Source organism: Carcharodon carcharias, chromosome 2 (assembly GCF_017639515.1).
Source record: "Carcharodon carcharias isolate sCarCar2 chromosome 2, sCarCar2.pri, whole genome shotgun sequence".
Lineage (NCBI taxonomy): Eukaryota > Metazoa > Chordata > Chondrichthyes > Lamniformes > Lamnidae > Carcharodon > Carcharodon carcharias.
Window position 1 is genome coordinate 53,999,685 of NC_054468.1, and position 26,182 is coordinate 54,025,866.

The window sequence follows — 26,182 nt, forward strand, 5'->3', positions numbered from 1 at the left end:
ATGACTGAATTTGGAGTGATTTTGGTTTTAGCTTGAAGGCAGCACAGATTAAAGTTTCCCAACTGTTCTGTAAATTGGTAGTTTGCTGGAGGTGAGGTGAGGTATTGCAGTGAGGAAGATGAAGAAGAGGGTTGGTGTGATGACACAGCCTTGTTTAGCCCCAGTCTTCACTGAGATTAGGTCTGTAGTGGTTCTACTGGTGAGGACCATGGCTTGCATGTCATTGTGGAACAGGCAGAGAATGGTGACAAATTTCTGTGGACAGCCAAATTTGAGAGGGATACTCCTCCATGGTTCAGAGGCAAAGGCTTTCGTGAGGTCAAAAAAAGGCCATGCACAGTGTTTCTTGCATTTTTTTTTAGATTTGCTGTGGAGTGAAGATCTTGTCTGACGTGCCTCTTGGTAGGTGAAAATCATACTGCGACTCTGGAAAGAGCTCTTTGGCCACTGGGTGGATGCAATTGAGGAGGAATATCATTGCAAGGAATGACATCAGCAGAAAATGGAATGAGCAGACAGGAGTTTCACTCCACTGCATTTGTATTAGTAAAGCAGACCCCTAGGAATCTCAGGGCCTTTGTGTCTACAACTGTGTGCATTAACTAGCATATTCGTGCCATGCAGGATCATATCGATAAAAACCTACTTGCCAAACTTTGCTATCAGAAAGTTTTCAAAATCAAATGAAAAACGCAGAAATAGATTTTTTTTTAATATTGCTAAATAATTCACTGCTAATGGACAACTTTCAAGGCTGTCATGCTTTCAAATAGTTGTCAGGCATGTTGTGTTCCCGGAACAGCCTAATCATTAAGTGCCTCCACAGACACCACACTGGCTGCCAGGAAAGCAGCAGATGTGATACTGAATTATTCTAGAAATTTTATAGTTTTTAAGATACTTTAAGTATAATTAACTTTTTAAAAAGGCACTCAAGAATGATGATGTAACATCAATAAAACAGAGATTGTGTTAGAAAAACAAATTCTTGCAGTAAGACATAGAGGGTGGAATTTTTCACCTCAGGCTCCTGACAAACAGGAGAAGTGCATGTCATAAAATTCTGCAAACACTATCCATAACTCTCTGACCATTAATTTAAATGACCAAGGAGTCCTGGCATTGTTCAGGGCTGTTGAATTGGAAAATACTGACTTAGAACTCCTGAATTTAAATCCCAAACTTGATTGTTAATTCAGATCTAGCACTGGCAGGCCAGTATACCCACATTTTGATTGGGCTAACAAATAAAGTGGGAATGGGTGATCAAGGAAGAAATAAAAATATCCAGAAGGAAATTATGTACCTCTGTTATGAAGCAACAGTACGAACTATGTGTAGGCGTTTAGAACTCAGGCTGCCTTCTCAACTGTCTAATTACAACAGTGAAAATGGATAAGAAAATTGAGAATTCTATTAACTGCAGTGGAATTTTAAGTCCATGTAAGGTAAACTGAAGTGTTCAGCCTAGAAAATAGTGTTTTGTTGATCAAAATACTGTGACATAAAGAGCCTGCATTTCTCATAAGCAACTAAGGGCTGCATTTTCGCTACTGAGGCAGGTAATTCGAGTTGGGAAATTTCTTGACTCAGCATACCTGCCTTGATTTAAAGGTCCTCATTACACCCAATTTCCGCTCTGGGGAGGCAGGGGCTGAATTGAGTCAGGTCCGCCAACCCCGGAAGCAGATAGTCGGTGGCCATGGGGGCGAGCAAGTGCCAAGGCGGGCTGGTTAGAAGGCCCGCCTTGGTTCTCTGGGACTTTGTCCCAGTTGTTTTAGAATCTGTTAGTCTCTATCCCTCGCCCCTTCACATCATGATCCACTCCCCATGCCCCCTCCATGCCAAATCATGCCCTGTTACCACCTCCTAATGCCTCTCATACACCCATGCAGCCTCCATAGTCACTCACCCAGTACGCACTATGGAAATACCTCAGGGACTATATGGAGATGAATAATAAATAAACTTCTAACTATCTAAGAAAACTCTCACTCATGCACACTTGTTGCTGAAAAAAACTCCCCTACATGAAAGCCATTCAAAGGTTTTAAATCCAAGTGTTTAACCTGTTATAAAAACAAACAAACTTCTATTCAGTAACATCAAAAACAGCTAATCCTTTCATAACCTCTTTAAACTGTCAATCAAAATATGAACTCAGCACCACCACTCCACCCCCAGCTAAGTGCTTTGTTAGCTTTTGAAACTCATGATTTCATCTGTAATAATTGCTCTTCTTAAATGTCAACAAATAACTCTATTGAAACTACAGGAATAAATGGTAATGGTTTTTCCTGAACTGCACCAGATGGCCTGTCAATCAAAGCATTCCAACACATAATGTTCTTTTACTCTCACTGACAGCTTCAGTCTGTTTTTTGTTGTGTTTAAAGGACTGGGAACTTTTTAAAAATCAGATCATGCCCCAAACATTACCCACGCTTCAAGAGTGTTTATGTCTACTCCATAAATTCGTGACTTGTGCCCTTGGGAGAGCAAAAATGGGGTCTGTTTGAACTCAGCACTAATTTCAAATGGCCCTGCTGAGTTTGAATTCCACATCTGTGAGATTCACAGCCTGCCTCCTTTCCCCTCACCAGGAAAAATGGGAGTGGGACCTCTGCATTCCCATAATTTTTAGTGGTCTCCAGAGTTGGCCTGACTCCGCAAAGTTCCAGCCCTCAGTATTTTTGCTTCCATACCAATGAAGCCTACTATATATATATATATATATATGTATTTATATATTTTATATATATATATATTTGCTGCAGAAGGAATAACATGGAGAAAGTTACACAAAGTACTCTTTTCATATAGTGTATTTCTGATGAAAATACCTATTTGATTCCATAAAATTATCTCTAGTTATGTTACATTAATACTACTGCAAGATAAATTACAGTTTAAAGTTAAGGATGTAAAACTATTTCTTTGACTTGGGGAAACAACAAAGTCAAAGACTTGAGAATGTTCATTTTGCTGTGGGAAACCAAAAAATCATCCCTATGGTCACACTTTTCCTGCTACTATTCTGACTCATTTTTTAAATGTTATTTTTTGATACTCCACTAGTTTTGTTCTAAATGGTACAAAGATGTTAGAATTGTTAGATAATAAAATCAGGCACTTAACTATACACCACAGACATAACATTATGCTGCATATTATACAGCTGCTGGTTGATTTCAAGCATTATTGCACAGAAGTAAGAAAAGGTTTACAATGTGTACCAAATATTTGTTCTCAAGTCAGAGCACTTAATCTTTACCCACATGATTTACTTATTCAAATTATCATCAGGTTTGTACAACCAATATTTGTTTGTAGCACCAGTAAAAATACAGATTATTATGGCTATTTGCGTAATATACCACAGGACCACAGCTTAATTGTTGGCTATTTTAAGCTAGAAATATGAAGAGTACAGATAATGCAAGTTTCACACATATAATATATTCAAACCCCAAGCTCAGAACAACAGTCCCTTTGCGCTACTGAGCTGCCTATTTATTGCCTCTCAGAGTTTGATGGCTGAGCCAGGGACAATTATGGCAATTATAAACATAGAAGTTCAGTCAACTTGCATCCATTAGGAACCCACAATTTCACTTGGGAGAACTGTTATAACCTTCAAAAAAGACATATCAACCCACCTAACTGGCAGGTATTGAAACCCAGACTTTTAGAGAAAAGAATAAAGTGTTTGAATGCATTACACTGTTCAGCACCTATGGCTGTCACTTCATCCATCTGAATTATTAACTTCACTATTGTGACATTGCAGTTGATCTTAGTGAAAATCCAGGCATCTTATCACATGTCTCAAAATTTATCATGTCAATAGCATATTTTGGATATATTTTAAGCACAGAAATCATATGCTCCACAGAAAATAGAAATGCTATTTACTCAAGGATTTGAACAAATAATAAACCTGAATTACAAAAGAAGCATGGTCTTACCTAAAACACCAAGCCGGTAGTTGACAGTGATGACTATGACATTGCCATAACTTGCCAGTACACTTCCATCAAGTATATTTCCTGTGCCCTCCATGTATGATCCACCATGGATAAAGACCATAACAGGTTTAGGTCCACTATCTCGAATATCTGAAAAATGACACACAGTTCAAAAAGGTTTGTAACCAGCAATGGCAGCAATGTGAGAATATTTCTCAGTTTGTAATAACAATAAGTTTGAGTTATCTAATTTAAATAAAATGATGTATTAAGTTTCTCAAGCAAACGTTTGTAGTTAATTGCTTCATTGGCAATAATCTGTTTAAATTATTTTTTTTTACAATGGATTACAGTAGATTTTAGGGGCTGGTGAAACTCAATTCAAAATACCCCGAGTGAGCAGGCAGTGCAATCAGGCTACTATTCACTAAAAGAAAACGCGAGTAAAAAAAGTTACATTATTTGGAATTGGGCTGGATTTGACCACAGGACAGGAATAAGTGTAAACACTTTTGTGATCATGTTCATTTGTGATCAGGTAAGATTCTTATTGCACACAAAATATATGGTGATGATAATGAAAGCATTAAGTTATCTGATAGCAGAACAAACTTATCCAATCTACCCATCTACTGTTGAAAGCTTTATTAATACTAATTTTCCTCTAAGTACTTCGAATTAATATCAATTGCTTCATAAGCCAACTCATAAAATACAGAACACTAAAATAATCTCTCCACAAATCAAGGGTGTAAAATACTTCAAATTAACATTCAGGTGACTTTACAGGGAGATTAAAATGTAAACCAAACAATTGGGTTTATTTTATTTTCAGCAATAATTCTCCAACCAAATTAGAACAGATTAAAATCTACTAAAATAATGCTGATGATAATTCACAAGCAGAATGCACTTATACATTACTTACAAAAGGCATTTCAATGATGCAATATGATAGCTATTTTCTTTCAGTTAACTTTTCAAAAGGTTTCTTATCCAAGGTTAGTTATGTCTGTATGATGAAGACACCAGCTGAGTATCTGTTCATTTGATGATGGCTAACAAAAGTACACTGTACGACAAATATATGCAACTAAATATTTAGTGATATCCATTATTTAGATACAGATTAAAATAGAGGAAAGTTTATGTAATCAATTATTCCAAGGAGTGGAATTAGGACTGGATGTATAGGATTCATTTTATGCGCCTTACATCTACTAAATTGCTTTCAAGGCAAAAAAAAATCAGAAATTGGTTCTGTTTTTGGATTATTGTGCTCTGCTTTATGGGTGGAGTTCAATGCCTTGAATAAGGAAAGCATTACTATATAATTTTGTGGCTGTAATGGCCCAGTTTTCATTACAGTGTGCAGCAAGACTATAGTGGCATTATAGTGATGGCTTTACAATAACTTTTTTTTTAAATAGCTATGGGAAAATATAAACAACAGCTTGCTTTTCTACAGTAAGCTTTGCATCCAAGAATAATTGCTTAACATGAAAAGACAAGAAAACAAAGTGAACATTGGAGCAGAGAAGTGTATGAAAAATGAAGAAAGTTGAAGGATATCAAATGTACATTGAAGTAAAAAGTTTTGAGGGGTGTTTTAAACACAGAGAAAGGTGACAAGGCAGAAGAAAGTGGTCTGGGAGTTCCTGGACAGAAATGTAATGGCTAAAGAAGTGGCCACCAATGGTGTAGTGGAACTCAAACAGAAACACAATGTTAGAGAAGGGGCCTTACAGGGATTTAAGGCAGGAGGATAAATTGTCATAATAATAAAAGCAAAAAATTCCGAATAAGAGTCATATTGGGTTTGAAACGTTAACTCTGTTTCTCTTTGCACAGATGCTGCCAGGCCTGCTGAGTTTTTCCAGCACTTCCTGTTTTTATTTAGGATAAATCGCCAAATTAGCTGGGAGCATATAATGCAGGGATATGAATCCATGGTAAGAATTCTTGGTAAGAATTCTGAAATGAGCTCACTGGTGCACAAATTGCTGCTGAGGCGTAGAGAGAATGGGAGTGATGGTAGTATGAAAATTTACTGAGGATAGAGGCTGAAGAGTTTTGTATTGATAAAAGTTTGTAATAGGTTGAGGCATGAAAACCAACTGACAGAAGCATTAGATAAGTCAATCCTTACTGTGATGAAGTGATAATTTAAAGTTTTGGTGGTGGCAATGAAGAGGGCAGGAGGGACTGATGGAAAGAGTTAAGGGTAAAGGCAGACAGTCACAGAGGTGGAAATAAGCAGTCTTGGTAATGGGTGTTGTGAGACAGGAAACTCTCAATTGGGTGAAGCAATACACAAAGGTTCCATTCTCCTCACTCAGTCTGAAGTGGCAGCTGGGAGGTTGATATAGCCAAGACCAGAGGCATACAGTTACTGGCAGAAATGTAAAAGAATTATTTTGCTTTTGCCTAATGTTGAAGAGAAGAAACTTTGGCTTATTGAGTTTTGATATCAGACAGGTATCTAGAGGATTTGGCAAGATACTTTGGAGAAAAATAACATTTAATTAAACTCATTTATTTTGTTTATTTTCATGGTCTGATTTGTTATGAATTGTGACCAGTTGATTGGTCTTCTGTGTGAGGGGTTTTGATCTGTAAATGCAGCCGTTTCTGTACCTTGATATTACTGCAGAGTTTTTGTGTCGGCATCAGGAAACGCTGCACATGCGGCCAATGCGTGGGCAAGTGCATATGCGCAACTGTTCCTAACGCACTTCCAGTTGGCCGAAGCAGTTACAATGATAGTGAAAAGGGAAAATTATGAACAGACTTCCGAGGTACAACAGAGGTGATTATGCAGGTAAGGAAGAAACCATTAGAGGGAATATATCATCCACATTGTGACAGTTATGAGGGAACCAGGAGAGAGCAGTGCCTTAAAGCTGGATGAGAAGGAAGGTTTTTATTACTTCAAGGTATCTCGCTTAAATGGCCATTCACACGGGAGTCCTGACAGTGGCAATGCTTTTTTAATCATGTGGACCATCGCAACTGAAACATAACATCAGGTTTAACTGTAGCAAAACCTGTGCAATAAACTTGTGCGATAGCGTGATCTACATAGTGTTGCTGACCTTAATGTATATGTGCTATGTAGAAGCATGATGCTAGAAGCCAGAACTACAATTAAATTGGAAATTACATATCTGAAAGCTATTGCAAAGAAATAACTTATTATATTAACGCCATGGCACAAAATATATACTCCTTAGTGTTACGTAAGAAGTACATATAACACTGGTCCTTTTCCAAATACACACTCCAAACTCTCCAAAATACTGTATAGATGCAAAAACCTTTGCTTGAGAAGCATTTAAAATTGAAACTATTAGGCCTTTGTGAAGAACAATGCTGCACAGATATATTAATTAATAACTTTTATAAGTGGCTGTGACATAACTTAAGGAAAGACCAAATGCACCTGGTTTGATTTTTGGTACCTGCAAAACGCAAATAATTTGAAGGCATGCATTAATGCTAATAGAAGGATAATATTTCTTTAATACATTAAGTCATATGATTTTTGAGCTGATACCATGTTGAAAACACCTACATTTATGTCAACATAAATGTGAGCTTAAAAAAGATTGTTTTAATAATGCTTTGTGGAGGCATTTTCTCTCTAACTTGCTACAGTCAAGTATTGTGGAAGAATAATCTTAAAGCATTCAAGTTAAAAAAATGATAAAATGTCAATAATAAACAATAAGACAAAAAGGCGGAAAACTAAGTGCTAAAAATCTGCACTTCAAAAATGCATTAAAAATGTACTTAAGGAGGGACGAAAAATTTAGACGGTCATTGTCATGCATATTGGTTTGGCGGCAAAAAATACCTTCATCTTCTGCGCCATCATTATCACCTAAATCATCAGCCTGTTTCTTTGCAAGGGGACCTAGGATTAAAAATGAAGAAAATGGAGGAAAAAAGAGAATTCAAGAACATACATGACTTCAGAAAATCTAGAAAATATCGTTTTAAAACATTTCTTGAAAAATTGAAATGTAAAATGCATTTGTTTAAAAAAAGCAACAGCACAAAGTATCTAAAAATGCATAAAAAGATAAAAATGCTAAAACACATTTCATATTTAAGAAGCTTTGAGTTACAGCCTAAGCTTTTCAATCATGTATAGAAAGAATTGTGTACCAATTACAAAAAGTAACACTGTATCAGTATACCCACCATTTCAAGAGAAGACCAAAAACTTAAAACTCCCCTGTTAATAATTAAACTGATCAACCCATTACACAGGTTGCAATATCAAAAGTGCCAAATCTCTGTTACATTGGAAAATATTTTCCAGAGATCTCATTCAGAAAATAGTGCATTTTGCTCTTGAATAACTTTTGAGTGCAGATCTTAAAATACAAAAATGCTGCAAAAATTTCTGTTTCTAGAGATAAAAAAATATGGGACACAATGCAAAGAAGGGCTTTTAAAGTCATCAACTTGAATGAATCCTGATTTTGGTTGGCAAACATCATAAGTGAACTTGGGCAGGAATCTTTTTCAATGTCATTATCCACATTCGACATACCCTAAAATATTGTTTCCTTTACATTTTACTGCACCATAAACTTACACTGCAACAATTCTGGTTTAACCTAGGAGTGGAATAACTGGAATATTTTACATACCGTAAAAATACAAGGAGGTAATACACAGTATAGACCTATTATTTATAACTATCAACCAAAATTCTTCAAACAAAATAATTTATACACCTTCTAGAGGTACACAAGGTATCAGCATTTAAATGAGATAACAATATTATATAGCATGAGTCGAGTATCACGGACAATAGCTGTCCATCTGAATTTTTAAATCACGATGGCTCATTTAACAAGTAGTATATATTTTTAGATCATAGATATGTACCATAATGTACACCATAGTGTTTTTAATTTTATCCTTTTACTTCAGTAAGTATTTCTAAGATGAAGCCTACTTAACAGATTGAGTAGCAACAGATTGAGTAAGTTTAAACTTACAACGGAAACTTATTTCTTACTGCAGAAGTGCACACATTTTGTGATATTTAGAGATACAAGAAAAACATTTATAAACTTTTAGCAGCCAGAACAGGACATTACTAACAAGCATTTCAGTGTCATGCAAGATCTAATGGGAACAATCACAGGTGTACAGAATTGCAATACAGTAACACCAATCTTACGCAAAATTCTTCTAACCACAAAGAACTTAACTGCTCATGCTGGGCAAGTGTCAATGGTTTCTGCATGCATTGAAAAGTAGCACAAATAGGAACAATGAACATGGATGGTAAGATCATACAACGAGCACAAATCTTAAAGACTCAGGCCATGAATTTTGTATTTTCTTCTTGACAAAGCTTTTTACAGATTTTTAATTTGTTGTGATTCTTACATGGTACCCATAAGCAAAGTACAACAGTGTTATCCTTTGCCTCCCTTTTTGTCAAAATAATTTTATAAACAATTAATTTGAGTGCGTGGAGACGCTTAAAAGAATGATTACATGCAACAAGTTCAACATCCTGAAGAAATATGATCACTTTTTTAAGTGCCATGTGCAGTGGCTCAAATGATCGTTTTACCTAACAGCAATATTTTCTGTCAAATAAACAATTTTGATATTTTTCACAATACAAAAGTTAAAGCAATCAATATTCTTCATAAAACAAATAAAAACTAACATATCTTGCTGATGATTTTAAATAAGGTAAATGATGAAAACTGCCTAAAACTAGGGGCAGGACGTAGTCAGAAAATGCTTTGGACATTACAACACAAGTGTACAACACAAGTGACCAGCCTATCATTTTTTTCCAAAGGCTTCTTAGAAGTACAGTTGAATGTTCAGGCTGTTCTATCTTATTTCCAAGTATTCAAAATTCTGTACTTCAAAATAAAAATCTGATTTCAACTCTGCAGTGGGCTGGCTGAGAGCTGAGGATATATTTCCAAAGGTTCAGCAATGGAGGTGGGGGGCTGGGGGGTGGGAATGCATCATCTGCAAACTTGTAAGGCCTTCCTAGCACTTTCTTGAATTTAAAATCACAGTTGACTTCCTGAAGGAATACATTAGTGCTATTAATACCTGTACAATTGAAAGTTCAATCTTGATAATGCAAACAACATCATATTTTTGCATAAGTATTTAAGAAATCAAAATTTTGAGTACTGTATGTAAAATAATTTTCAGCTTGACTTACTCTGTAGCCAGATTAAAATGCATCTATGATTTTTACACATTATATCTGGCATTACATTTATTAGGTTCCAATCCTGCCTCATTTAACAAGATATTTTTCCCCTTTCAGTCTTTAGTTATGTTACTGCTGTTAATTATTAACAGCTCAGTAATATATCTGACAGTCAATGGCCCAGATATTCCAGTTTGCTTTGGAGAGGGAGCATCCAACACTGACTGCGATTTATTTGCCTATGCACTTACTATTTTACACTGCACCTTCCCATGCAGGCTCCAGCACAGAAGAACGCAGTCGGGCAGCCAAGCAGTGAGTGTAATTCCAGCGCAGCGCATCTCATGATAAACTGAAGACATGTCCCTTAAGATCCATCTTTAGTTGAATGACTTACATTGTTTTGTTTAAATGGAGATGTCAACACTGACACTGCACAGCCTCCACTCACTGACAGTGTTAATATCCTTCAACCCTGCAACGATGCTCAAACTCCACTACACCCCACCCCCACCAATAATGCTCAAATCCTTCCCTCACCCGACCCCCCAACTCTGTTCACGCCCCCCCCTTCACTTCCCGACAACATTCACATCCTCCGTCATCCATGACAATGTTCACATCCTTTCTCATTCATGACAATGTTCACCTCCCAACAGTGTTCACCCCCCTTACTCACCTCCTAACAATGTTCATCCCTCCCTCTCCCTCACCCCATGAAAATGCCCCCATTCCCTGAACCCCCACCTTACCTCTGCACTCCCTGACAATACTGACTCTTCCAATATTGGCCAGGGATTCTGGAAGGTGAGTGGGGAGAAGGGGATGCGAGAGGGGATAAGGGGCGGGGGGGGGGGTTGGCAGGAGGGGTTGGGGTGAGCAGGGAGGGAGGTGAACACTATAAACACAGAAAATGCTGGAAAAACTCTGCAGTCTGGCAGCATCTGTGGTGAGAGAAACAGAGTTAACGTTTCAAGTCCATATGAAGAAGTCATATGGATTCGAAACGTTAATTCTGTTTCTCTTCCCACAGATACTGTCAGACCTGCTGAGTTTTTCCAGCATTTTCTGTTTTTATTTCAGCTTTCCAGCATCCACAGTGTTTTGTTTTTATATGGGAGGTGAACATTGCCTGGGGTGCTGCGAGTGCTTTGACAACTCCAGCTAATTATAGTTACACCGCTCAGCAGGCATTACACCTGCTAGGAAAAGCTCCAAGTAAATCCATGTAAAAACCAGGGTGAGTATGGGGCAAACAGCCCAAGTCTCTGTGATTCTGGCCATCTGATCCCACTGTCGTAGGAATTGTGGAGCAATTGGGGAAAGTAAAACTGGCAGTTGGAAGTGTAAACTTCTGACGTAAGAACCATGGATGTGCACGCCAGGGTTTCCTCTGGTCCCGAGATGCACAGCGAGGCAAGTTGAATCAGAGACCTCTCCCTGCATTGGAAGATTTGGGTCAATTTTCCTGTTGCACAGAATGCCGCAGACATCATAACATCTGCCCTTTCTCTTTCATGGGTACTTTAGACTAGAATTACTGAGATTGCTCCTGAATCCACCCTAAAGTTCAACAACACTTAAGGTGGTGGGCAAAAAAAACCCGCCATCCACATTAAACTGCTCACTGTGGTGGATCAATGTTCATGGGATGCAGCTATTGCTGGCAAAGCTAGCATTTATTCCCATCCCTAGCTCTCCTTGAGAAGTTGTTGGTGAACCACCTTCTTGAACTGCTGCTTTTTCAATAAACACATCACAATTAATTATGATGCTGTGTTTTTCACCAAACTACCTGGTTAATATATTCTCAACATCATCGTATTTTGCAGTTTTGTTTCCCTTATCTGCCAGTGCGCGATCCTGCTTTGTTCCCGGCCTTTGTGATTTGGCAGATTTCCACCAGCTACGAAGGCTGTTATGCTTCACAGACTTCTGTGGCAAATTTCTAGGCAGATTTCTCTTCTGGAGTTTACATTCTGAATAGCTTTGATTGCTGGAGTGTTATCCTGAAGCATTCTCAACTGTTTATCCGTGGTGCTGTTAAGGAGGGAGTTGTAGAATTTTGACCCAGTGATAATATATTTCCAAGTAAAGATGGTGTGTGACTTTGCAAGTGGTGTGTTCCCAAACGCCTTCTGCCCTTTTTCTTCTAGGTGGTAGAGGGTATGGGTTTGGCAGGTGCTGTTGAAGGAGGTTTGATGAATTACTGCAGTAAATCTTACAGATAGTACTCACTGCTGCCACTGTGTGCCTCAGGTGAAGGATTCGATTGAATCTGCCTCCACCACACTCTCAGGCAATGCAATCCACTTCTAAAAACTCACTGCATAAAAAGAAGCTGTTGCTTCTTTTATTAGTCATCTTAAATCAATGTCTTCTGGTTCTCTACCCTTCCACCAAAAGGAACTGTTTCTGCCTATCTACTCTGTCCAAACCCCTCATGATTTTGGACACCTCTATCAAACCTCCTCTTAATCTTCTTTTCTCCAAGGTAACAGCCCCAGCTTCTCCAATCTATCCACATAGCCGAAATTCCTCATCCTTAGAATTATTCTTGTAAATCTTATCTGCACCCTCTCTAATGCCTTCATATCCTTCCTAAATTCTAGTGCCCAGAACTGGACAGAATACTTCAGTTGAGGCCAAACCAATGTGCAGGGTCATCATAATTTCCTTCCTGTTGTCCTGTCTGCCCGATTTTTAAAGCCCAGGGCTCTGTATGCTTTATTAACTGCTTTCTCAATCAACCCTATTACCTTCAATGATTTATATCCCTTATTTTATATTGCCTCTTCTTGTTCTTGCACCAAAGTTAATCATTTTACACTTCTCTGCATTAAATTTCTTCTGCTGTCCACCCATTCCACCAGCCTATGTCCTTTTCATAGAATCACACAGTGCAGAAGAGGCTCTTCGACCCATCGAATCTGCACCAACATGTGAGAAACACCTGACCTACCTACCTAATCCCATTTACCAGCACTTGGCCCATAGCCTTGAATGTTATGACGTGCCAAGTGCTCATCCAGGTACTTTTTAAAGGATGTGAGGCAACCCGCCTCCACCACCCTCCCAGGCAGTGCATTCCAGACTGTCACCACCTTCTGGGTAAAAAAGTTTTTCCTCACATCTCCCCAAACCTACTGCCCCTCAGCTTGAACTTGTGTCCTCTCATGACTGACCATTCAACTAAGGGGAACAGCTGCTCCCTATCCACCCTGTCCATGCCCCTCATAATCTTGTACATCTTGATCAGGTCAGCCCTCAGTCTTCTCTGCTCCAACAAAAACAACCCAAGTCTATCCAACCTCTCTTCATGACTTAAATGCTTCATCTCAGGCAACATCCTGGTGAATCTCCTCTGCACCCCTTCCAATGCAATCACATCCCTCCTATAATGTGGCAACCAGAACTACACACAGTACTCCAGCAGTGGCCTCACCAAGGTTCTATACAACTCCAACATGACCTCCCTACTTTTGCAATCTATGCCTCGATTGATAAAGGCAAGTGTCCCATATGCCTTTTTCACCGCCCCACTAACATGCCCCTCCACCTTCAGAGATCTATGGACACACACGCCAAAGACCCTTTGTTCCTCAGAACTTTCTAGTGTCTTGCCATTCATTGAATACTTCCTTGTCAAATTACTCCTTCCAAAGTGTATCACCTCACACTTTTCAGGGTTAAATTCCATCTGCCATTTATTTGCCCATTTGACCATCCCATCTATATCTTCCTTGGCACCAGACTCAACCTCACTGTTAACCACCCGGCCAATCTTTGTGTCATCTACAAGCTTTCTAATCCTAACCCCCACATAGCACAGATCCCTGTGGTACGCCACTCGACACTGGCTTCCAGTCACTAAAGCAGCCTTCTGTCATCACCCTCTGTCTCCTATAACTAAGCCAATATTGAATCTACCTTATCAAATTACCCTGCATTTGCCTTCTTTATAAGTCTCCCATGTGGGACCTTGTCAAAGGCTTTGCTGAAATCCATATAAACTACATCAAATGCACTACCCTCATCTACACACCTGGTCACCTCCTCAAAAAATTCAATCAAATTTATTAGGCATGACCTCCCTCTGACAAAGCAATACCGACTATCCCTGATCAAACATTGCCTCTCCAAGTGGAGATAGATTGTCTCCTTCAGAATTTTCTCCAATAGTTTCCCTACCACTGACGTGAGACTCACTGGTCTGTAGTTCCCTGGCTTATCTCCACAACCCTTCTTAAATAGCGAAACCACATTGGCTGTTCTCCAGTCCTCTGGCACCTCCCCCGTGGCCAGAGAGGAATTAAAAATTTGGGTCAGAGCCCCTGCAATCTCTTCCCTTGCCTTCCTCAGCAGTCTGCGACACAAATCATCTGGACCTGGAGATTTGTCCACTTTTAAGCCTGCCAACACCTCCAATACCTTGTCACTCCCTATATCAATTTGCTCCAAGAACCTCGAAGTCTCTGTCCCCGAGTTCCATACCTTCATCCTCATTCTCTTGGGTGAAGACAGATGTGAAGTATTTGTTCAACACTCTACCAATGTCCTCTGGCTCTACCCATAGATTGCCCCCTTGGTCCCCAATGGGCTCGACTCTTTTTTTGAAATTTAACACTACCCTACTCACAGTTCACAATACTTCCAAGTTTTGTATCATCTGCAAATTTTTAAATTGTGCCCTGTACCCAATTCGAGGTTATTAAGATATATCAAGAAAAGCTGAGGTCCTAGCACCAATCCCTAGGGAACCCTACTATACTTTCCTCCAGCTAGAAAAACAGCCATTCATCACTTCACTACTACTCTGTTTCCTGTCACACAAACAGTTTTGCATCTATAATGCTACAGTCCTGTTTTTGCCATGGGTTCTAACTTTGCTAACAAACCTGTTATGCGGCACTTCATCAAATGCCATTTGGAACTTGATGGACATATTCATTCACAGGATGTCAGCTTCGCTGGCTGGGCCATCATTTATTGTCCATCCCTTGTTGCCTTTGTGAAGGTAGTGGTGAGCTGCCTTCTTGAACTGCTGCAGTCCATGTGGTGTAGGTACACCCACTGTGCTGTTAGGAAGGGAGTTCCAGGATTTTGACCCAGTAATATATCTCCAAGTCAGGTTGGTGAGTGACTTGGAGAGGAAATTCCAGGTGGTGGCATTCCCATCTATCAGCTGCCCTTGTCCTTCTAAAGAGTAGTGGTTGTGGGTTTGGAAGGTGCTGTCGAAGGAACCTTCTTGAATTCCTGCAGTGCACCTTGTAGATGGTATACACTGCTACTACTGTGCATCAGTGGTGGAGGGAGTGAATGTTTGTGGATGTGGTGCCAAAGAAGCAGGCTGCTTTGACCTGGACGGTGTCAAGCTTCTTGAGTGTTGTGGGAGCTGCACTCATCCAGACAACCACATTACCCTCATCAAGCCTCTGTTACCACATTTAAAAAAAATTCAAGCAAGTTAAACACAATTTTCCCTTAAATTTATGATGCTTTTTCTTAATTATTCCACATATGCCCAAGTGTCTGTTACTTTCATCCTGAATTATCAGTCAGAATTTTCCATTTACTAGACTAAGTGCAGTGGTGGGCAGTTTCGGCGGCACCCATCCCGCTGGCCAGAATGGCGGAAACTTGCACCCAATTCCATGCTTGGAGGCTCATTAAATATGCACAGGTGAATATCGGTCTGAATCACCTGGTGTGTTGGGAGCAGATTCATCCACCCGCAGCAAGTTGTTGGGGTTGAAGGTCCGGTCGCCACATTCAAATGCCAGTCAAACATATAATCTCGCTCTCTCCAGCCCACCTGTCTTCAGGACACATACAGAGATGGCTTCTAGCCACAAGAAGGAGGCTGAAAGCCTCAAGAAGGCAATGTCCCGCTTCACCCACCAGGCTCTCCCGGCCTTGATCAGAGGAATGCGAGCACGGGGGCATGTCCTGTATCCCAGGGATGGCTTCAGGAAGCACACCAGCCTTACCTTCCCAGCCTGGGAGGCTGTCGTAGAGTAGGTCAGCATGGCTGACAACAGTGCCCGAAATGCCATCCCTTGCAGGAAGAAGATGAATGATCTCATCCGCTTCAGCAGGGCAAGCCATCCTTCAATTCCATCCAATATCAAACTCTCACCATGGCATCATGCAATCAAATGGCTATTCTCTACAGGGGTCTCACACAATTAGAGGGGGACACATATCAACGCTCATTCTCTCACCGAAACTTTCATATCACCACCATCCTATCTATCATGTTGCTCACGCTCCATTCTCTGGCCCTTTGGGGAGGGCTCACCACACACAGGGGACATGCATCTCACCCAAACTCTGCTCTAGCCCTTCTCAACACATGTCTTTGTTTCTTCTTCATACAGGCCAAGCTGGCATACAACAGGCGTGAAAGATCGCAGACTGGGGGAAGGACGGCCGACATCATTGCTCTCACTGAGTTTGAGGAGGCTACAGCTGGGCTGGCTGGGGAGGACAGGAATCACTCCTGTGGGGAAGGGGAAATTGGCCTATCCCAGCAACCTAATGTGTATCACAACTCCACCACTTCATCAAATCCTGACAATCACAGTGATTCACATGCAATCTTATAGAGCTTATGCTCATTAACTGGGACTCTATTTTCTAGGCACCAGCAGATCGAGGCTCACAAGCCAGTCGAGCACCAGTTAGAGCCCCCAGACCACATCTGAAGAGGAGGCTCTGGAAGAACTGTCATGCCACTCATATGCACCCTCCACCAGTTCAGAGAGACACATGTCAGTGGGCACAGCTCTAGATTAGGCACAGGCTCACTTTCTGGATAACACCTCACTGAGAATTCCCTGCAGCAGTAGGAGGCAGGGACAACCCAGGTCTCTGGTGTTCGGAGTGCTGCTGGAGACCAGCCACCCGCTCAGTCCGAATCAGATGATGGGCCTCTGGAAGTGGCTGCCAACTCAATGCTGGAGATGGAACGACAGGCGCCGGAACATCAGACTACAGTGGGTTTAGACAATAGTCACTCGGCAATCTACAGCGAATGATAGAGGAGACAGTCCACATTCTGCCTGATGTTGTGGCTCCGACATGCAAATGCCTCAAGGTCACCATGGGAAGGTTGGTGACCACCATGAAGACCTTGGTCCAGCATGTCATCTGGATTTGTACAAGGTCCTGCACTCCACGGCCACACACAAGATGTAGGCGACATGGGGACAAGGCACCTTGACCTCACTCCAGGTGCACCATGTCTTGCAGGAGTCAGGGCAGGGCCCTCGAGCACCCACAGGGAGGAGCAGTGTCATCCAGACACGTTGGAGGCCTCCTCTCAAGACACTCCATGGGTGTTAATCTGCTCATAGCCTCCTCTGTCCGTGACCACATCCACTCCAGCTGCTCAGGCCATCGAGGGCATTTCTGCCTGAGCTGGTGACCCTTATCAAGTCGGGGCCCTCCAGGCCTCGGGCCACCTGAGGATATCCGCCAAGGTCATCACAGACATCAGGATATAGTGGTCAGCAGGCTACATCCGCTTCTGCTGCAGATGTCAGGGCTGCATCCAGGCGTAGGGGTAGGGTCAGGAAATTTAAGAAAAACTGATATCACTTTTGGATCACAGGTGTGCTATACATGTAAAGAAATTGCACTTTTGTGAATACATTTGATGGTTATCTGAATGTTTTGGGTAACTGAATACATTGTGATTTTGTACATTGGAATGCTCTTTGTCAAGGTTTAGCCATCCTCCCACTCAGTGATAGTGTCCCACTGTGGGATTAACATTCCTGTGATGTCAACCTGTGGCACCAGTATCCACACCATTGTGGATTTATCTGAAGTGTGTGATCTAAGAGTTTCTAAGCCTTCTTCCTCAAGGAACACCATTGAGTGAGGGCAACTCATCAGCATTGATATTCTAGTGATATTTGTGTCTCCTCAGTGGCAGTGGCAGATGACAAGACATGCACGGGAAGAGGAGATCACTAGGCAAGTCCACATCTCAGTCACAGCAGTGTTTGCACCATTAGATGGTAACAAAGGCTTTAAGTCTTCTCATACATCACTCTTGTTCCTCAGTGGACTCTCAGTTCCCAGAGTGAACTCACTCAAAGCAGAGATCATGGCCTGGTAATTCATGAGCCCAGAACGTGCAAGTGTGAATGCAGGACTCATTCTTGCTGCAAGTGGTTGGATAGCCCCTGAGATGAAAGGGAATGGCTTTGAGGGATAGGTGAGATGTGGCCATATGTCCCCACTTAACTTTAATCTTCCTGGAACCTGTCAGCAATTAACATATCATGGGCATGTCTCCCACATCTTCCTTCCTCCATGGAGTGATCATGCTCATACTGATCCTCAGCAGCCTCCTAAGGTCCCTGGGCTTCCAGATCTTCATCCTCCAATGAGTTCTCATCCTCCTCCTGTTCATCCTCTGGCAGGGGTTCACCTCCTTGCATAGCCAGATTGTGAAGGATGCAAAAACACTGCAATGATGCGGGAAATCCTATTGGGAGTGTATTGTAGTGAGCCACCTGAATGGTCCAAGCATCTGAAGCACATCTTCAGAAGCCCTATGGTCCACCCTATAAGAGAGCGTGTGGAGCTGGGAGCAGCACTGTACCTCTCCTCAGAAGGACTCGGAGGGTGACACACCGGTGTCATTAGCCAGTGTTTCAGTGGGTACTCCTTATCCCCAAGCAACCATTCCTGCAGACGCAATGGCTCCTCGAAAATCTCAGGCACCTATGAGTGATTCAGGATGCGGAAATTGTGGCAACTCTCAGGGTACTATGCAAAAACATGCAGCATATGCGTCCAACAATCACACACCAGTTGTACATTGAAGTAATGATAGTCCTTGCAGTTTATAAACATTAGGGGTTGCTGCCATGGATCCCATATAGCTACATGGGTGCAGTCTATTGCACCTTGCGCTCTTGGGAAGTCTGAGATGGCAGCAAAGCAGGAGAATCTCACAGCCTGGCTATCTTTGTCCAGAGCAAACCTAACATAATGATTGGCCTTCCTGTAAAGGGCATCTGTGACCTTCTTTATGCATTGGCGTGTTGCGGACTGAGAGATGCTGCACAGGTCCCCTGTTGAATCTTGGAAAGAACCAGAAGCAAAGAAATTAGCGCTGCGGTCACCTTCAAAGGCACTGGCAAGGGATACTCTCCAACTCCACGTGGTGTCAGATCTTCACAAAGAACGTGGCATTTATGATGTACCAGAGCTTGGGACAAGTACGGACGTGCACGGCATTGCCTCGCACACTTCTGTAAAAAGGAAGCTCTTTTACGATAAACCCTATATCTGGTGATTCACCCCCGTTACCTGGATCTCTCCTCCAGACCCTCCTGTTCATGCTCTGGCTCCGCTTAACCATGTCCCTCAGGTGTGCCCTCCTGCTGGAGCTGAGCACGGTGTCGCCTCTCTCTCCTTCATCTCCTCTATTGCATTAGGAACCTGACAAAGGCATCATTAAGCCCTGGATCCATATGTGATTTTGCTTTCATAGTTTTTCCTGCCCTACTTGCATGGTGGCTGATCCTGTCTTGCCCCTGAGACAATAGCACACACATCGAGGTGACCAAGATGGTATCGGAGATATGTAACATCAAACATAGAAACTAGGAACAGGAGTAGGCCATTCAGCCCTTCGAGCCTGTTCCACCATTCAATATGATCACAGCTGATCCTCTATCTCAATGCCATATTCCTGCTCTTTCTCCATGCCCCTTGATGCCCCTAATATCCAAAAAATTATCAATTTCTTTCTTGAATATACTCAGTGACCCAGTCTCCACAGCCTTCTGGGGTAGAGAATTCCACAGGTTGACCACCCTCTGAGCGAAGAAACTTTTCCTCATCTCAGTCCTATGTGGCCTGCCCCATGTCTTGAGACTGTGGCCCCTGGGTCTAGACTCTCCATCCTGGGGAAACATCCTCCCTGTATCTAGTCCGCCTAGCCCTGTTAGAATTTTATATGTTTCAATCAGATCCTCTCTCATTCTTCTAAACTCTAGTGAATACAGGCCCAGTCAAACCAATGTCTCTTCATTTGACAGTCCTGCCATTCCTGGTATCGCCTAGTGAACCTTCACTGTACTCCCTCCATAGCAAGTATATCCTTTCTTAGGTAGAGAGACCAAAACTGCATGCAGTACTCCAGGGGTGTCTCACCTTTGCCTTGTATAATCGCAGTAAGACATCCCTACTTCTAAACTCAAATCCTCTTGCAATGAAGGCCAACATACCATTTGCCTTCCTAATTGCTTGTTACCTGCATGTTTACTTTCATTGACTGGTGTACAAGGACACCCATATCTCTTTGTACATCCACATTTCCCAATTTATCACCATTTAAATAATACTCTGCCTTTCTGTTCTTCACACCGAAATGTATAACATCACATTTATCCACATTATACTGCATCTGCCAAATGTTTGCCCACACACACAACTTGTCTCAATCACCCTGAAGCCTCCTTGCATCATCCTCACAACTCACAGCCCTGCCTAGTTTTGTATCATCCGCAAACTTGGAAATATTGCATTTGGTTTTCTCATCCAAGTTATTTATATATATCGTGAATAGTTGGGGCCCAAGCACTGTGGTACACCACTAGTCAGCGCCTGCCATTTGGAAAAAGACCCATTTATTCCCACTGTTTCCGGTCTGCCAACTAATTCTCAATCCATGCCAGAATGTTACCCCGATCTCATGTGCTTTAATTTTGCCCACTAGCCTCTTATGTGGGACCTTATCAAAAGCCTTCTTGAAATCCAAATACACCACATCCACTGGTTCTCCCTTATCTATTCTACTAGTTATTTCTTCAAAAAACTCCAGTAGTAGTAGAACTCCCATAACACCTTGCGTAGGATGCTAGGGTTTAATTGAGATGAGTGACCCAACCTAGCTCTGTGCTCCAATCTCTGATATTAATGACCAATCAGTTGCTCATGATCAATGAGTGGATGCCCCTGCCCAGTAGGAATGTCAAATCTGGTGAACAGGTGATGGAATGTCATATATGATGCAGCTGCGCCTCCTTCACTATTGCCTGCATTCCCAAATTCTAAATTCCTATTTGTTACTCTTGAGATGCAGCAACTGTGATGTGAAGACACTGAGTTCTGAGTAGCCCTTTAACAGTGCTAATGACTTTGTGACTTTCATTGCAAGGAGGTCTCCCTCCTTTCTTTCTAAGCAGACTCCTGTTCACTTTTGCAGCAATAAGACGTTAGAGGGCAACTTCAGAAAGGCCCACTCATGTTCACCCTTCCCCCTCACTGCCATTCCACAGCCTTTCCTCCCCTATGCGCCCCCCCATGTACGCCCTCCCCCATCACTGCCATTCCACAGCCTTTCCTCCCCTTTGCGCCCCCCCATGTAGGCCCTCCCCCGTCACTGCCATTCCACAGCCTTCCCTCCCCTTTGCGCCCTTGTGTTTGCCCTTCCCCCTCACTGCCATTCCACAGCCTTCTTACCCCATTGCCCACCTTCTGTTCATCGTCCCCACCCTTGCCTCACAGCCTATCCTCGGTTGAAGTGTTAGTTTTGAAAGTGGAGTTCTGCCTGACCACCACTGCACAGTGATGTCCTTGTGGGCAACGGTCTCAGTCACCAGGAGCAGAAGACCCTGGCACTCCTCAACCCTGGCCACAGTACTGTTCACTGTCTGAAAGTGGAGGCATGCATGAGTACCATAGCATAGTGGTGTTCTTCGGAACTATGCAGGCAAAGAGCAAGAACAGACCAACCCCACAGCCTTAGCGGTGTGGTGTTCATTGCAACAAGAATGGTGCAGTGCTGAGGCGTAGGCTCAGTATGAGGTAGGCTATGTATGTTGTACTCACCTTGAAGTTAAGTGCAAACTGAGGCCCAACTTGTGCACGCCACCCCTTTTCAAACTGGTTCGAGGCTGACGTAATTTCCCGTTGGCATGACGCAAGGTTTGACAAGATTCCGGCGAGCAGCTGTTTTAATGAGCATTCATGACATGTTAATGAATGCAAATGGTGTTCGAGCCACTAGTTGGCAGGATAACCAACCCTCCAACCTGGCTTTCTGTAATATAGCAGTACCATATAAATGGTGGAAAGGCTTTAGAACATCAGAAGATGAGATATTCACCACAGAATCTGGTTTGTTCTTCTAAACAAGTAGTTACTCGTAACCAAGTACTATGCACACTTTCACTCAGTCCACAAGCATGACCCCAGATCTTCCTGTCACCTGCCATTTCAATTCACCATCTTGTTTTCATGCCCACATTTCTGTCCTTGATCTGCTACAATGTTCCAGCAAAGCCCAAAACAAACTGAAGGAACACACCTCATCTTCCAATTAGGCACTTCACAGCCTTCTGGGCTTAACACCGAGTTTAACAACTTCAGAACATGAACTCTGTCCCCTATTTTGATTTTTTTTTTCAACACCCTCTCCCAGTCTGTAACTTGTTCTCATGTTTTGTTTTCAGAGAATGCTTGCCTTTGTTCTGTTAACACCTTAGTCTTAGTATTTAACACTATCATTACCACTGCCTTTGTCTTGTGTCCATGACATCTCTGTCAAATCCCTGCTGAACTCCTACCTATTCCTGACCTTCTATTTTGTCCACCTGCTTGAGCCCCTCTCTTCAACAGTATAAAACTCATCACATATCTACTTCTCTTCAGCTCTGAAGAAGAATCATATGGACTAAAAACATTAACTTGGTTTCTCTCTCCACAGGTGCTGCCAGACCTACTGGGCAGAATCTTCTGTTCAGTGTGCAGGGGTGGGCCCCACACAGCAGCATGTAAAATGACGCGCGGTGACATCGGGCATGCATCCAGACCTTCAGTTTGGCGGACGTGCACCGGAGACGGCTGCGCACCCGCCAAACTATCAAAGGCCTGTTAAGGCCATTAATGAACTAATTAAAGTACTTGTCAGGGCTGCCCATCCAACCTTAAGGTTGGCTGCAGGCGAAGAACCCAGGCAGCCTTCGGCGGGAAGAGGTTTCATGAAAGGTTTATTGATTAAATAAAATGTTTTATGAAAATTCATAAACATGTCCTAGCTCATGTGACAATGTCACATGAGGGGACATGTCTGAATAATTTTTTTTTCCATCTTTATGACTGAACTTAATCTCCTTGAGGCAGCTCCGTGCCTCAGAGAGGTTTCTGTACTCTTTCACAGGCATGCGAAAACGAGTACAGGCTCCGAATCTCCCTCCTCCGCCCGGCCACACAGGTAGTGCTGAGCGCTTCTGGGTGCGCGTCACACTGGATGGGTCTTAATTGGCCTGCCCACATAAAATGGCAGCGTACAGCCAATCGCGGTTGGCGATTGGCTCCGCGCCTGTTCCCAACTGGCTGGCCCGACGGGGAGAAAATTCTCCTCACTAAGTTTTTCCAACATTTTCTGTTCTTATTTACGTGGCTGGTCTAGTCAAGTTACTAGTCAATGGTGACCTCAATTGTTGATGGTGGGAGGTTCTACCATGGTCATGCCCTTGAATGTCATTAGATATCAATAGATTAGACTATCTATTGTTGGGGATCATCATTGTTTGGCATTGTGTGAGATGATGATGTTACTTGCCACTTATCAGCTCAAGGCTGAAAATTGTGCTAGTCTTGCTGCATGTGGGCTCAGACTACTTAATTATCTGATAACTTGTGAATGGGACTGAACACTGTGCAATCAACAAGTGTCCCCACTTCTGACCTTATGGTGGAGGGAAAGTCATTAATGAAGCAGCTGAAGATGGTTGGCCTTAGGACACTACCCTGAGGAACTCCTGCAGTGATGTCCTGGGGCAAAAATGATTGGTCCCCAATAAAGAATATTAAAGACCAGATATGAGAATAGAAATTTTTCAGCACCATTGCAACAGAATATGTGGCAGCCTCCATTTGTACCTAACACTGATCTCTCACCAAATCTAAAGAATGAAGCTATTTGAATAATCAAATGCCCATACCTGAAGCAGTGCAATAGGTTCATTCAACTCATGGGGCCAGGGGGACTTGGGATAGCACTCTGCTGGTTGAGAGAGGGGGGACTCTGAGACCCAGATGGGGCTGAAGACAACAACTTTTTCCTTTGAGAAAATAGTGGTTACTCATTTGCTGGAGCTTTAATTATACAGAAGTAGGAACTACATTTCCCCAATGCAGACACAATTTACACTGACTGTGTAGGAATGTTTCTGAAAGACCCCGAGAACACTCCCCTTAACACATCCTCAAAGTTCTTCAACAACTTAATTTGACGGGCATTAAAAAGCACTGAAAACGGGATCATAATTGAACAAGCATCCTTAAACCACAAAGGTTTACAGCACAAGAAATAATTTAGCTCATCAAGTGCTGGTTCTTTACTATAAGAATCCACAATTATATAGACTTGTATCTTCCTCTGCTTCAAATATATTTTAATTTTCCCTTAAAAGATTAAATGGTCTCTTTCTCAACTGTTCCCTGTAGCAACACATTGTGTTACAACCACCTTCTATGTGAAGACATTTCTGGAACTTTCCTCTTCATTCTCTTGCATGAAATTTTGAAATATGAAGGTAAATGATACAAAGCTGTGTGTATTATAGGCAACTAAACAGTGGAGATGAGCTAAAAGTGAAGATTTGCAGGTAATTTCATAGAACCGCGGAAGAACAATACGGTTGGTGATTGTAACTATCCCAAGATAGATTGGAATCAAAAGAAGTGCAGGTGATCAAAGTGACTTTTTAGAATGCATCCAAGACTGCTTCCTAGATCCGTTTTTCTCTTGTCTAAAAAAGATGCACTGACTGTTCACTACTGCAAAATGAAATGGAGGAAATAGCTGTTGCAAGGCTAGGAAAACAACTGAAAAAATGTGACCACAATATAGTTAAATTCTATACAAGGGTAGAAAAGGGTAATGAAGAATCGAAGGTAAATATGCTGGATTGGAAAAGGCAAAGTTTAGCAAGGTGAAAGGGGATCTGGCCCAAATTAATTGGGCAAAAACATTAGTTTAAGAGGGGTAGAGATCTTGCAGATTCAGATTCTGCACAAATTAAACTTCCCCTTCACCCCACCCGCACCCAAAACCACCATCAATTGTGTTCTTTAAGAGTTATGGAAAATTCCAAGGGGAGGAGCCCAGTATACGTGGTTAACTAAAAAAGTTAAAGACGGTATCAAATTTAAAGAAAAAGCATATAATTACACAAAGATGGGTGGCAAGTCAGAACATTGGAAAGGATATAAAGAATAACAAAGAATGACATGAAGATTAATAAGGAGGGAACAATTAGAACATGAGAGAAAGCTAACTAGTAGTATAAAGACGGAAAAGAGTTTCTATAGATATTTAAATAAGAAAAGAGTTAAGAAAATGAGTGTTGGTCCTATAGAATGCGCATTTGGGGAATTGATAATGGAAGATAGGTAGACAAATTAAACAGGTATTTTGCTTCAGTCCTAACTATAGTAGACACAAGTAACATCCCAGGAATAGCTGTAAGTCAGGAAATGGAAGGGAGGGAGGAACTCAGGGAAAATTACAATCACCAAAGAAGTGGTATTGAGCAAATTTTTGGGGCTTTGGGCTAACAAATCCCTGGATCCAGATGGACTTCACCCTAAGGTCTTGAAAGAAGTGGCTACTGAGATAGCTGATGCACCGGTTTTAATTTTCCAAAATTCTCTAGATTCAGGGAAGATTCCATTAGATTGGAAAATAGCACGTATAACTCTTTTATTCACAAAGGGAGACAGAAAGCAGGAAACCACAGGCCCATTAGCCTAACATCTGTCATAGGGAAAATGTTAGAAGCTATTATTAAAGATGTTATAGCAGGACAGTTAGAAAAATTCAGGGCAATCAGGCAGAGTCGACATGGTTTTGTAAAAGGGAAATTATGCTTAACCAATTTATTGGAGTTCTTTGTAGGAGACACATGTGCTGTGGATAAAGGGGAGCTGGTGGATATACTATACTTAGATTTCCAGAAGGCATTTG

General features: G+C 41.8%; 1 protein-coding gene across 1 annotated transcript in view; it reads right to left on the reverse strand.

Moving 5' to 3' along the window:
- The window catches only part of nlgn1 (neuroligin 1), a 627,338-nt gene that overhangs the window by 547,662 nt on the left and 53,494 nt on the right, over positions 1-26,182 (reverse strand). Inside the window, exons 2-3 of the mRNA XM_041174033.1 lie at positions 7,825-7,884; positions 3,969-4,118 (exon numbers count right to left, since the gene is read on the reverse strand). Of these exons, the coding sequence (XP_041029967.1) occupies positions 3,969-4,118; positions 7,825-7,884 (210 nt within the window). The remainder of the gene's footprint in view (positions 1-3,968; positions 4,119-7,824; positions 7,885-26,182) is intronic.